The 15283-nt window shown below is 34.8% G+C and overlaps 1 protein-coding gene across 2 annotated transcripts in view; it reads left to right on the top strand.

Annotated features, from left to right (window-relative positions):
* Positions 1-2849: 2849 nt before the first annotated feature.
* KHDRBS2 (KH RNA binding domain containing, signal transduction associated 2) overlaps positions 2850-15283 on the top strand; it is a 750586-nt gene continuing 738152 nt past the window's right edge. For both annotated transcript variants that reach the window (XM_044673646.1, XM_044673645.1), the window contains exon 1: positions 2850-2940. In XM_044673646.1, the coding sequence (XP_044529581.1) occupies positions 2850-2940 (91 nt within the window). The remainder of the gene's footprint in view (positions 2941-15283) is intronic.

The raw sequence follows: 15283 nt of genomic DNA, 5'->3' as shown, positions 1-15283 counted from the left end.
AATAGAATCAAAATATCTGCAACACTTTAATTCATGAAATAGAGTTTGTTCATTCCTCTGATAAATGTGTCATTAATTTCTTGGTATTTTTGCAGTAAAATGTGAAAGCAATCATTTCACAATAAGAATGGTTATTTATTCCAATTTATAATTTTCTCTTCCACACTTTTAACAAATATAAGCTCTATTTCTCACCTCACTCTCCTCAACTATTACAGAAATTGCCAGCCCTTGTCTATCACAAAGAAATTGCTCTGTTGGTAGTTCAGGATCAGGACCATGGACAGAAAATAGCAGTAAGGAACTTTAAAGACTCCTCAGGCTGTTGAGCATGCTTAGCTTCTGATGGTGGTACTTCTGTGTACTCATTCCTAAATTATAATAGTAAAATAATAGCCCATCATTTTCTCAATGTTTGGCTTTACTTCTGTCACTAACTCTGAGACTCAATTTACATATAAACATTTGTAAGTTGAAAGTTGATCCACAAAGCTCCTTCTAGCTATGCATGTGTAGTTCCAGTTTTACATGGCTAATTACTTAAATTCTATTTACCTCAATTTCCTCTTCTAGATAAAGGCAGGAGTAACATCTCCCCAACTACTTCATAGGTCTGTGAGGATGAAAAAAGTATAAGTGTGAAGGTGATCTAACAGTATTTAATGTTTTAAAATAAAACATATTTTAATTATTATAAAGTGAGAATAGGTACTCAGGCAGTTTTTTCAATTTATATAATGAAAATACATATAATTCCAGTTGTAAATGGAAAAGAGAATGGTTTTTAAAATCCAAAAAGAACAATATGCCATAAATATTAGTCATTTTAATGAATTAACTTAGTATTAAAGATGTGCATTTTATTGTGAAGATAGCTTAAAAAGTAAAATAGCTGACATTTATTTAGTACTTTAAATTTTACAAAGCACCTTACATAATTGTTTAATTTGATCCTCACAATTACTTTAAAAAGCAGATTCTATAATTTTAATTTTACAGATGAAGAAAATGGGTTCATGAAAGTTATGTGTCTTCAGGGAAAGAAGGAAGGAAGGAAGGAAGGAAGGAAGGAAGGAAGGAAGAAAGGAAGGAAGGAAGGAAGGAAGGAAGGAAGGAAGGAAGGAAGGAAGGAAGGAATAGAGAAATATTTTATGTAGGAAATTATCCCATTGACATCTGGATCACGTAGTAATAATTTTTTTTTCTTTTTCTTTTTTTTTTTTTTAACCCTTATACATCGGTGTATTGTCTCATAGGTGGAAGATTGGTAAGGGTGGGCAATGGGGGTCAAGTGACTTGCCCAGGGTCACACAGCTGGGAAGTGGCTGAGGCTGGGTTTGAACCTAGGACCTCCTGTCTCTAGGCCTGACTCTCACTCCACTGAGCTACCCAGCTGCCCCTCACGTAGTAATAATTTAATGGACAATATATTTTCCATAAAAGTTCACCATATTGCTTAAACTGTTGTGGAAGTGCAGCTCTTGTGAGTTCTAAGACACTGCAATGGCAGTTTGCAGGATGCCTGAGATCTGAAGCCTCTTTTAACTCTATAGTAAAGAGCGATAGTAACTGGGATTGCATTGGTCTACGGTTAAATGCTATATACTCTTAGAGGAAAGGCAAAGCAAACATAACAACGACTCAGTTCTGAGTTCCTTTGTACTTGCCTTCTAAAATTTTTTCTTGAACTGTTTAGCTAGGTCTTTCAATTTAGCTTCTAAAATGAAGTGAAGACGGGCAGAACGAGAAAAAATGAAAAGAAACTATGGCATTAAAAGAAAACACAATCCTAGTCCGTTTATTGTACTTTAGAGCACTGTTAAACATTAATACACTTAAATAGTTTGTGCTTTGTTTGCTTCAGTGAAGGTCTTCAATATTCTAAATTATGCCTTTTTCAAGCTATGGGCCTTATATCTCCAGTTTGTGTGAGTGTGTCTGTGTGTGCGTGCATGTATTGCTCCTGTTTTAATTATTTTAGTTCCCGAAGGCATTTACTATAGAAGACCCTTGTGCTCTTAGAAACACCAATGAAGTCGAATCAGCCTTTGAGAGACTTTCTATAGCGATAGTGCTTTTTCCATATAGACCTTATCCACTTTTCATCACTAAATCTCTTCTTCTCTCTCTCTCCCTTCCTCTCTCTCCACTCCTCATCACCAAATGGATACGGCGGGCATCTTTCTCCCTATAAACAGCAGTCCAGGTGGAAGGTATCCCAAGGTCTCCTAAGAGAAATCGTCGGGTTCAATGGGCATGGCAGGACATAGTCACAAGAAGCCTGCTTTAGCTCTGCACTGCTGGACTCCCTCCTCTGCCAGCGGCCACTCTAGTCTGCCCATCAGGCGGTCAGACTGAGCTATCAGCCCAATCGCCGCACCAGAACCTTCTTTAGGTTCCCCGCCTCCCCGAGCTCCGTGGCCAATGAGCGGTCCGAAGAGGTGGGGTGGGGGGACCCCTTCCTCCCGCCTCTCTAGTTAAGGCCCTTGCTATTAGACTGAGCTCAAAAAGAGAACAAGGGGAGAGCTGGAGGGGACTGTGTCTGCGCGGGGCAGCAGCGGCGGCTGGAGGAGGTAGTGCACAGCCAGCCCAACAGCTGCATGGGCCAGTGAGAGCCCTGTGACCAGCTCCGCGCCAAAGGCGAGGCGTCGGCAGCAGTGGCAACAGCGGCGGCGGCAGTGGAGGAGGAGGAGGAGGACGAGGAGGAGGAGGAGGAGGCGGCGGCGGAGCAGGAGGACGGGGAGGAGGAGGAAGGGGAGAAGGAGGAGGGGAAAGGCGGCAGGCGCCACTGCATTTGAGCAGCGCCTTTCTTGCCTTTGCGCGCTGACCGCCGCGCCGGAGTGCCCGCTATGGAACAGGAGAAATATCTGCCTGAGCTGATGGCAGAGAAAGATAGCTTGGATCCATCCTTCGTGCATGCAACGCGCCTCCTGGCCGAAGGTAGGTAAGACTCTGGTCTGGCGCGTGATGGGTAGGCATAGACTGGCTGGCCAGATCGTGCCTGACTGGTGTGATGTTAGGAAGTGAAGTTGGAGGAGACTCATCTCCTCCTGGCTGCCCACCCCGTCGGGGGGCACTGCCTTACTGACCATCCTAGGCAGATGAGAGTCAGGGCTTTGGAGCATGCAGATGTTTCCCCGCCCTCTTTTTCCTCCTCTGCGTTTACATTTTAAATTGGGACTCAACCCATGAGAGAAAAGCTACGGAGATTTTGACCTGTCAGGATAATGGGTAAGGAGGAGGATAAGGGCTCAAGGATAGTCACTGGGAGAAATAGAAAGTGGAAAGGAGGTCTGCAGAAATCAAGGCACTTGGGGAATGTGGATAGATAGATGGATGATCAGTTGGGAAGTCATTTATGATCCCGGCAGGATTCTACCCCTGATCCCTAATGAACCTAGTCGCCACGGACCATGGTTTCCGCAGCATTTTGGAAGTGATCTGACGCCCTTTTAGCCAATCAAATAGTCTTTTCCATAACCGATCTAAGTCATGCTACTAAGTAAGCTAGATGAGACCATACATATATATGTATTTACACGTAGGGAAGCATACCTTGGGATGCTGAAAAATATATTTCAAAGGTGATGATTAGGCGCTGGGCAAGATACACACAGGCACACTCTCGCCAACTGAACAGCTGTTTTACAAAGTATGCGTTTTCTTTTGTGAACCTATAATGTTAAAGGCATTACATTCCTAGGAATGCATGAGGAGACTTACTTAAAGAAGGCTCTTGTATGTTAAGATGAAAGAAATGACTAAATTTAGATTCAAATAATGTTCAAGTATAACTTAAAAAATACACAGCAATTATCACTAGTAATATATGTATGTGTATATATGTATATAAACATATAAATATTACAATGGGGGATGTTTGTCAGTTATTAATTTCCTCATCAAATTAGCCACAATACAATTATAAAGCTTGGGTTGTTGGGGGCTAGTGTACTTAAAATAAGCGAAAACCGTTTTTTAAAAAATAATTAAAGTGCAATTATTTTGTTTGTATGAATAGTTTACTTTGTGTTAAAAATGTGCATTCTGGCATTTCATACACAATTTAATCTGGTTTTCAATGCATTTAGACACACACACACATATATATAGTTTATTAATACTTGTACTTTTCAATGTAAAAACAAACTATTTCCTTTCTTTATACTTTTAATATATAAGAAAATGATTAAGATATTTTTGACAACAGTTAGTGCATACAATTTAAGCAATTGTCTAAAGAACTTAATCTGTGTGAAGAATTTGGGAGAAGGAAGATTGAATTCACAGTTTCCACATTCTTGGTAATTGAATGAAAGGTTAAACAAATGAAAGGCGGAAAAGTCAGTTATTGTTATTCTCTTTTCCTTCCCTATTAAAAACATCAGGAACAAGTGAGGGAAAAAGAATATAAGAAAGTACAATTAGAGAAATTTCAATTTTTTAAAGATAGTAAACACACAAAGTGATGTATAAACTCAAATTCATACTCCTTAAATGGAATGCACTGAAATCTAGAATTGGCTTAGCTGGCAATCTCTGTCCATTTGTTGTGATTGTTTTCTTATTCAGTTTATAAATTCAGATTTAACTTGATGTGTTAATTGAAGTCTCTTTGGGACAATCTTCATGATCAGTTCAAATAAAACAATCAGTTCTGACAGTGTATAAAAGAAATACTTCAATGATAGCTAATATTGTATCTACTAAAACAATAAAATACTTAATGTACTTTTTAAGAAATCTTCATTCTTTCTCCAGAGTATGATGCATCTTCTTTTACCATGTAATTTAATCTTCTCCCAGCAGGGGGAGGCATCCACTGCTTAGTCAAAGGAGTGTTGGGGAAAAGGATTGGGAAAAAATACCAAAAGACAGAAACAAAAGAGTGAGGCTCAAATCAAATTCATATTGTAGAAGAAATAGATACAGAGCAAGATTTCTTCTGTGTTTCACGACTTTAGGTCCATGTGCATATTATAAATAAAATAATGAAGATTTTTATCAAATGAATGTCATTGTGATACACTCTTGAGTTTACCTAGGTCCAAGTATAGAAGAATATTTAAAAAAGAAACGAAAAGAAAAGGACTAAGGTGAGCTATCTTTAGAATCTGTAGGGAATGTTAATGTAGACTTCGTACTAGATACCTCAAATTATCCTACACAACACCATCTGTCAAGCTTTCTGGAGATGATTTTAGTCCACCATAGAAGATATTTAATTTATTACTATGGCAAAGTTGCCAGTAAAAGTGGTATAGGCTAAACAATTCTCCCTTATAACTGAAAAAAACAATAACAAAGATTTTCAATGAGCAGGAAAGTAAGCATCAGTATTTATATCAGTGTCTTGCTGGTAGACATGTAACAGTGAGCAATAGAAATGATACAGAAGATTTTTTTTTCTTAGAATGCTCTTCCTGGATCGTGGACCTTGGTGAATGGGAGAATGGAGACTTAAAGTTTGTAATGGAAAGTAACTAATATCCTCAGTTTCTATATTGTTTATGATTATATAATGGCATTCCAAATAATTGCCAAATAATGACTCTTCTTATTTACTAGAGTTAAACTAGTCAATGGAGTCAAAACTGCTATGGTGTTTTTTCTTACATAATTTTTGAGGTTTGATACCAGAGATAATTCTCAGAAAACACTTGAATGATCCAGGCATCTCATTAAATAAAGTCAATATCTAGAACTGATTTTATATAGCTTGTTTTGAAAAGTTTAATGCCTTGTTATTCATTGTCTTTAGAGAAATGATGACTTATGGTAATGCATATTTGACTTAAACATGTTATTATTATTGTTGCTGTAGTTGAATGTGGATTACTTATCCATTGTTTTAGAAGATGTTTTGGAAAAGATAACTCAATGACGATACAGCATCTCTTCAACTGGTCCTACTGAAATGACGACTTTACTCATCTTCATCTTCTTCTAGAATTCTATATACTTGTAAAATCACAAGTTTGGACCAAGAAAGAAATGTGAGAAGTACAAATTGTTATAAGAGTATTTAGAATAGATAGCTTTTAATGTAAAGTTGCATCTTGAAGCATGTGTATAATTTTAACAGGCAAGGATATATATGAGGAGGCATCATTCTAGAAATGAGGAACTTCATAAACAGAGAGGAAAAAGTATAACCTATAATGGGTGGATGTTGGGTAAGTTGGATGAATATGAGATAAACCTGAAATATAAATTGGACCCATAGTGCATAGTTTTTGAGGAACTAGAATTGGAGTCATTGCTTTATTTTAGGGTCTAGGAAAAGACATTGAGATTTTTGAACAGTGGAGTGATAATCAGATCAAAATATTAGAAAGATTAATCCAAATGTACTATGAAAGATGGATTAAAGGGTCATAAGTGAGAGAATCAGGGTCATTTAGAAGATTATTGCTAAAAACAAAGGATTACTATTATCAAAATCAGGGGTTATAAATGCCCAACTCAGAACAAATACACAGGAAATGCTTAAACTTTTAACATAGATTTATTCTTATATATCCATTTTAGTTGGTAATATCAAACATACACATATAGAACATGAGTGTGAAAAGGTTCATTGGCTGGCATATAGAATGGAAGATATATTTATTTAAGTGCCATTAAAGATTACCAACAATTAATTTGCTCAATGGGAATAATGAACTAATTTTGTGCATCTCTTAATTTGGACTCAGACTCTGACTTCCAATCTCCCCTTGCCTTTTGATCCCCCAATAACTATGAAGGAAAGTAACCAAATAATATGGGTATTTAAAGTCTTATTATGTTGAATATGTATATATGTATGAATAAGACAATATATATTATTTATGTATAATAACATTATAATATTTTGGGGACCTACTCTTCAAAGTCAAGGGTGAAGTGTATTTTTCCAGTCTGATTGAGTGTTAAATGGTAGTTCAAAATTGACAGATATTTAACTGGATATTTTGAAAATTTTCAGAAAGTTTGTAGCAAAGGGATTATATTCCAAAGATAATATTTTGGTGGGGTAAACTAGATATGATCAGTAATGGGGATTTTCTGGAAGTTGTGAGTTAATAGATTGGAAGTAAGATGAGATAAAGGCTATTATATTGTGAGTAATTTCTTTTCTGGAGCAATGTTAAATAAGAAGCAAAAGCGATTTTACAGTAAATCAGCTTTGGTATTAATAATAGGTACCCTTCAAATCACTGTGGGTTCCCTAGACACTGAGTTCAGAGTTGAAAATGCATTGTTTTTAATGCAGAAGTAAGTATAATTCAATTATTTTTTTAAAAAATTGGTTAGTGTCCACTACGTGCAAGGCATTGTCAAAGAGTTATGGATATAAAGATAAAAATGAAACTATCTCCAACATCAAGGAGATTTTCTTTTGTAATGTGCATAGAGAGATAAAACGCAGAGCAATAAAGACATATAGATACATACACGTGTGTGTATACAGATGTGTATATATATATATGTACATATGTCTGTGTATATATATGTATGTATATATATACAGAGAGAGAGAGAGAGAGAGAGAGAGAGAGAGAGAGAGAGAGAGATGAAGAGACAGAAAACAGAGAACAGAGACAGGGGGAAAAGGATAGAGGGACAGACAGAGAATTAACATCTTAAGGAATCACAGAATGCTTTGAATTGAATCCTATCCAGAGGAAATGTTCTAAAAAGATATAGATTTTAAAAAAATATGTAAAGACAGAAAAATATGTAATATAAAAGTTGAGAAACAGATAAATCAATTCTTTTGCACAAAATAAAATGAGTGGAGAGTAATATCATATAAGTTGATGAAGACCATAACATAAATTACTGTAAATATTAGGTTGAAGATTTTGTGTTTTCCTCTTGGAAGATGGAAGATGGAAGTTGGAACCAGTTAATTTTTTTGAGCTAGGCAGTGATGTTATTAGATCAGGGCTTTATTAATAATAATTTAGCAACTAAGAAGATTTTAAATTAAGGGAGAACTAAGGGAAAGAAGATAATCAAGGAAAACAAAGAAGATTTATATTAATATGAATGGAAGTAATTAGGGTTTTTGAGTTGGAAAAAGAAGGATGCAAAATATCCTGAGTATAGGATTAATAGAATTTAGTAATTTGGTGGATATAGAGGATCAGGGACAGAAGATTCAAGGATGATCTAAAAATTGTGAACCTGAGTGATGTACAGTTAATTTAGAGAATGAATGAGTTGTGCCATTTTGAATGGCAAGGTATTATAACTGCCTGAATAGAAATGGGGAAATATGGAGGGATTGTGGGCCTGGAAAGGAAAATAATTAGTTCCTTTTTCAGTATCTTGATTTTGAGATTCAAAGTAGAATGTCTACTTGGAGATGGCCAATAGGATGTTATTGATACAAGACTCAAGATCAGAGCTGAATATATACAGATGTGTTATTCATCTTCATCTGAGTGATATTTGAACTCATGGGAACTAATGAGATTACTGAAAGTACAGAGACGGAGGAAGAGAGGGCACAAAACAAAATCGTGAGAATAGTCCATCTTTATTATCTGGGAATTGAATAATGATACATCAAAATATACTGATGAGAAAAGGGCAATTAGGCAAGAGTAAAATCACTAATTTCACAATATTATAGAGTCTAAAAGAAGATAGCATATTTTGGAGAAGGAGTAGGTGTTTTTGAGTTTCAATAATAAAAGAGAAATAAAGGAGGACAAAGAAAAGGGACATTAAATTTGGCAGGTAAGATAGCACTTAAGACCCTTTTTACTTTTCTTGAATAATTTGTGTAGTGAAGGCACCTTTAAATTTATTTATAGAATTCATCTCAAAATCCAACTGGAACAAGTTTTTCCTCCTTTGGTAATTCTTTTATAGCTAGTTCCACATTTAAGAGTTTGAAGAGAACATTTTCAGTATAGCGATCATTGTTGAAAGTTATCTTAAAAAGAGATCAAAATTTAAGTAGGGAGGTAATAAATGGATTCAATAATGGACAACTTTATGTTATTGCTTTGAAAAGGATAAGAGATATAAGATTATTATTCTAGGAAATGACAATATCACATCTAGTTACTTCTCATAATGATGAGAAAGACCTAAACATGGCTGAAGCATACAGGGAACGGACAATGACCAATGACCATGAAGCAAATAGAGATGAGAATGAATAAAGAATGAGTGAAGGGTAAGTTCCAAGAAGTTACCATCTGGCATGGGTTTAAGAACATCAGTAGTAGAGGAGTTTGTCTAGAAAAGGAGAAGGGCTATTTCTTTTCAAATGTTTCAGTGACATCAGAGGAAATAGGAAATAAAGCAGTGACATTTGAGGGATGAAGTAAGGAAGAAGTTAGAATTAATCACAGATACCTCTATTTTCTCAATAAAGTAGATGAGACCATCAGCTAATAGAGATAAAGAAATGAGTAATGTAGGAGACTGAAGAGAGAAGAGAAAGTTTGAAATAGCTACTATGAGACATGTGGTAAAGAATCAATCAGGGAAGAATAAAAGGTTTGCTTGCACCACTGAGAATCCAGTTGAGATTAGAAAACATCAATTTTTAGTTGACCCAGTTGTCATGGTTATGGATTTCCCTAGCAACATTAAACAATACAAGAAGGGGAGCTGAGCAAGCTTAGTTGTTGAGGGGAGTAAGTAAAACTGTTCTGGAGTTTGGAATAGTTTTGGAATAGCAATAGGACCATGAGAAAGGCTTTCAAGAGTATAGGAATAGTGTTTAGTTCAACTTATTAACTATAGGGTCAAAACTAAAAAGAGAAGAATGAAGCAATAGTTGAAATCATTGAAAGATGGGACAATGTTGGAAGGAAAGGTAGTTACGATGAGGATAAGTGTCATGAATGTGTTATAGTACCATCTAAGCTGTGATAAGGCATAGAGTAGCTGAAGTAGATGTAAAACATTGAACTGAACTGGGAGGTGAGATTTCTGAGGACATATAAAGGTATGTAGTGAAGATAAAGGAAATATAACTATAAACATAGGCATTTATGATAAGAGATTTTTAAAGCTTAAGATTATAGCAGTAGCAAAGTAATAAGTAATGGCAAGATAATTAAGTAAAGTAAAAAATAGCATTTAAGCTTAGCAATAGTTACATATCATAAGTAATGTGTAAGGTCAATTTTGCATTTAAATTTAGCATTACTTGTAGAAAGTAAGTTATGTTAAATGATAGCTCATGAAATGAAAATCTTCTCCACCAGCATTTTCACCTGAACTTGAAGGTAAATAACATTTCATAAGTAAGTGTATTTCTTTACATTTTTTCTTATTACAAACACATAAAACAAAAATTTGTGTGTTTTTTGGGGGCCAGAGTGGGTTAATTGCATTTCCATTAATTTAAATGGGGAAATTCGATTTGACACATGAATGAATTGAGTTACAAGCTTGGCCATGGAATGAATTAAATGTGTGTGTCAAGGTACTACTGTATGTATTAAGAGTTGGTGAATCAGAAGATGAGTTTTCTGATGGGTTATAAAGGGATATTAAAAGTCTCTATGTTGGGCCATGCAGTTTTTTGAAGATCAGAAGATTGTGAACTAAATGCTAATTGCTTGAGAAAATAGGTTTGCATATGAATGAAGTGAACATAATTGATTTTGTGATATAGTCAAATGGCAAGAAGCTCAAATCAGGACAAGTTGCTTGGTGATAGTGACACAAGGATAGTCTGAAATTCATAGTCAGAAACAAAGAACATAATTACTCTTCTGCTTGACTTGTCATATTTGGGGGCAGTAGAAAAGTGCTTTTTTAGGATGGGCAAAAAACTTAGGTGAAAGTCTGTCTTAGAATGTTTGTTTTTGTTTGTTTTTCTCTTGGGGACATACAGTTTCTCAACATACAATCTCAGACAGAAATCTCCATTCAGAAATGTTTCACACTATCCTGGGACATGTGAGTACCTAGAGCAGTGAAGTCCATGATTGCAATAATGTTTGTATGCAAACTAATTCAAGCACTCATCATTAGCATTAATGGTCCTACAGAGATTATTGGTTGCTAGAGCAAACAAGTATGACTTTACATCAGTTGCTAACTTAAAACAATTAATGAAAATAAATATTTCAGTTCATTTCAGATAGGTAGCGAAAATTTTTAAATTAAATTTTCCTTTCATTACTGTGACAGTATTGATTACTAACAAAAAAGACATTTCAAAAAATAAAATAATTATTAAAGAAAAAAACTTCTTGAAGCACTTTTAAAAAAAGAAATGTTAGTTTCCTTCAGCAAAAATATTGAAATACATAGAGTCAAATTTTAATGAACTCTAGGTTAATTTGAATATAGGCATTCCTGGTATTTACTTGGAAAATAGCTATAAATCTCCTCTATTTGTGTCCCCTTCTGCACTTTCTTTGTCTCAATAGTCTAATAAGCTAATATAGAGGAGTAGTGATTCCTTTGAATGAAAAGTAAGAGGTAGTGACTTTAACTTTATTTGCTTTAAGAACATTCTAAACATATAATTGTCAGTACTGGGCCACATGGTTTCAGTTATTTTTGCATTTCTATTCAATAAGAAAAAGAAGCTTTTCAGAGACCAAATTGATATTACCACTGAGCAAAAAATAGATGTGCTGTTAACGACCAATTCATTGACATTAACATTAAATCTGCATCTGAAGAGTAACTATCTTTCTCTTCTGAGCTATATTTGTTGTCAGTACTGTCACAATACAGACCCTTGACATGATGCTTCTGAAGTTGCCTAAGGGTGTAAGTGACTGGTGACTTTACATTTATCCCTAAAGTGCAAGTGTCAAACCACCATTCTACTTGTAAGTGCATATGTACCAATCATGTCAACATTAATAAGGGAAAGGTAGATTCCACACTTATCTAGAGATGGCTCATTGCATCATTGCTGAAATCTGACAAGACAACTATCATGGGAGATTGTATATGTAGACTATAAGGTTGAACTCATGAAAATTATTGCCTTATATGGGATTTGTATGTATCATTTTCATGGCCTTTTAATTTCTTTTTTTGTGTTTTAGACAGAAAAAAATAGAACTTTCAATGGCTGTATGAGATATTTAAATTAAGTAGGAGGAAGATTTCCTAGAATAAAGATTATAATCTTCTGGAATATTACTAAGAAAATCTAGAGTCCCTAAGGATAGTTAGAGTTGGCTTAAGGGTCAAACTTTGAATTGGGACAACAGATGGTCAAATATTGCCTCTGAAATGTGCTGAGTGGATGTACAAGTTTCCTAACTCTCAGGACCCCAATTTATTTACTAAAGTATAAACTTGAACTGAGTGGCTCATTTGCATCTCTGAATGTAATTTCTATGCTGAGTTCCTCAAATAAGTAAAATCTCCCATTGACTCATTGCACCTCAATCTTCCCTGCCAAGTATATACTGAAAAGGATTTTTTTCCCTTGGAGTAGTCTATATTAATTCTTCCTGGATGAAGAGGAGCTGACTAAATGATTGCTAAAGAATTCTGTCATTATGTGATATTATTAATTCTTCATTTAGTTTTTGGCTGCCATGATTTATTTGTACTAATAGAAAATTAGAAGGTGTGTCATTATTTGTGTGTATTTCAGGAATTTATCCAAAAATATGGATCCATTATTTTGTGCATATTGTTCCAGCTTTAAGTGGAAATGAATACAGTTTTCTAGAATGAAATGTATTAGATATAATGAGTCTTTCTATGAATTCCATGAAAATCATTATACCTGTATTATCCCAAAGACAATGATGATACTTCCAGAAGAACAATAACTCAATAACTAAGCATGAGCTACAATTCCTCAGGGAAATATCTCTGAGTCATACTTCATAGCAAAATTTAAGCCATGATTTACAAATTTAAGCATTAATAAGTTAAATTATACTTTTTAAGTCTATGATATGTTGAACTTAGTGTATAGGTAATAGGCTTTCTTTTTTAAAAAATTTATTTAGAATATTTTTCCATGGTCACATGATTCATGATCCATTCACATCCCACTCTCTCCTCCCCCCACCCAAAGCCAATAAGCAATTCCACTGTATATAAGTATACATGTATTTGAAAGCTATTTCCATGTTATTCATATTTGCTGTAGAGCAATCCTTTAACATCAAAACTCTAATCACATGCCTCTTGCACTACGTGATCAATCATGTTTTTCTTCTGCATTTCTGTTTCCCTGGTTCTTTCTCTGGATGTGAATCATGTTCTTTCTCAAGTTCCTCTGGATTGTCCTGGGTCATTGTATTACTGCTGGTAGAAAAGTATATTTAATTCGATTGTGTCACAGTGTATCAGTCTCTGTGTACAATGTTCTCCTGGTTCTTCTCCATTTGCTCTGCATCTATTCCTGGAGATCATTTTAGTTCACATGGAATTCCTCCATTTCTTTATTCCTTTCAGTACAATAATATTTCATCACCAACATATACCACAATTTATTGAGCCACTCCCCAATCGATGGCAACCTGCTCATTTTTTGCCACCACGAAGAGCACAGCTATAAATATTTTTATACAAGCCTTTTTTGTTATTATCTGTTTGGGGTATAAACCCAGCAGTGGTATGGCTGGGTTAAAGGGTAGGCATTCATTTAAAGCCTTGTGGGCATAATTCCAAATTGACCTCCAGAATGATAGGACGAATTCACAACTCCACTAGCAGTGTATTAATGTCCCAATTTTGCCACATCCCCTCCAAAATTTATCACTTTCCTTTGCTGTCATATTGGCCAATCTGCAATGTCTGAGGTGGTATCTCAGAGTTGTTTTAATTTGCATTTCTCTAATAAGGAGGGATTTAGAAAACTTTTTCATGCACTTATTGATAATTTTGATTTCTTCATCTGAAAACTGCCTGATAATAGGCGTTCAAAGGCAGAAATGAAATGGTCTCTGTCCTGAAAGAGCTGGCATTTTAATGGAAGTAAATGAACTTATTTCCAGTTGGGATGAATAATGCAATGTTCAGAAAAAAGTGATTACGGTAGTAGAAGAATCAAAAGAGCTGTATCATAGTTCACATATCATCTAATGTGAGATGAATGATACCCAAGTCTATGTAATCCATCCTGTTTCATTGCTGGGGCCCCACTTTCACATTCTCAACTAGCTTATGAACATCTTTGCCTGGAAGCCTGATGGATATCTCAAATTCAACAAATTCAGAGTAGAACTTATTATCTTTTCCTTCTCTTCCTAATTGTCCTAATCCTATAGAAGACACCACAATTCTAGTCACTTGGATAATGACATCAGAACAATCCCTTTGTTTCCAATTCGATTCCCCTGCTTATATTTAATCAGTTACCTGTTTTGTTGATCTGACTTCCACAATATTTCTCTCATCTTTCCCCTTCTCTCAACTCATACTATGATCATCCTAATATATACCCTCATTTTCTTTCACCTGGATTATTGCAGTAACCTCTGGATTGTTCTCTATCTATCTAGTCTCTCTCTTCTTCAGACTAATGCTTATCTGAAATTCCTTATTTTGCATAGGTCTGACCATGTTACTTCCTTGCTTAAGAAACTTTGGTATATATCCAAAGCTTTTCACAGTCAGTTCTAGTGAGGTTGCACATTAGTCTGATTACACATTAGTACTTTCAATGTTTTCTATGTTTCAGCTGAAAAAATATATTTATTCCTTTCTGTACGTGGCATTCTTGATTCTACCATTCTGCTTTTGTTTAGTTTGTCATTCCTGAAATTATCTTCCTCCTCATCTGTGCCTCATGGAATTCTAACTCCTTTGAAGACTCAACTTATATGCTATCTCTTATCAAAAACAAAAAACAAACAAAAATCTTTCATTGTTATTGTTGTTTCTAGTGCCTCTTCCATCAAAATCACTTTTTACTTAATTGTACATATCCTATATTTATCTACCCAACAGTATATCCTTTTTATAGAATATAATCTACTTGAAATTAGATACTGTCTCACCTCTGTATTCACATCCTTAGGGTGATTGTCTGATATATAGCAGGTATTTAAAAATATTTATGTGGTAAAAGAACTAACACAAACTAAGACCCAGAAAATTATATCTGTCACTATATTACTACAAGGGAACATAAACTTATCTTTTCTTCATTCATGGTATTTATACTATTGTGTATTTTTCAGGTCCTTCTCCCTATACAAACATACAAACTCACACTTCCTCCCTACAAAAAATGTTTCTTCCTTTTTCTTTCTTTTTTTCTTTCTTTCTTTCTTTCTTTCTTTCTTTCTTTCTTTCTTTCTTTCTTTCTTTCTTTCTTTCTTTCTTTCTT

This window comes from Gracilinanus agilis, chromosome 4 (assembly GCF_016433145.1).
Source record: "Gracilinanus agilis isolate LMUSP501 chromosome 4, AgileGrace, whole genome shotgun sequence".
NCBI lineage: Eukaryota > Metazoa > Chordata > Mammalia > Didelphimorphia > Didelphidae > Gracilinanus > Gracilinanus agilis.
Note: the sequence above shows the minus strand (reverse complement) of the source record. Positions and strands in the feature narration are given on the sequence as shown.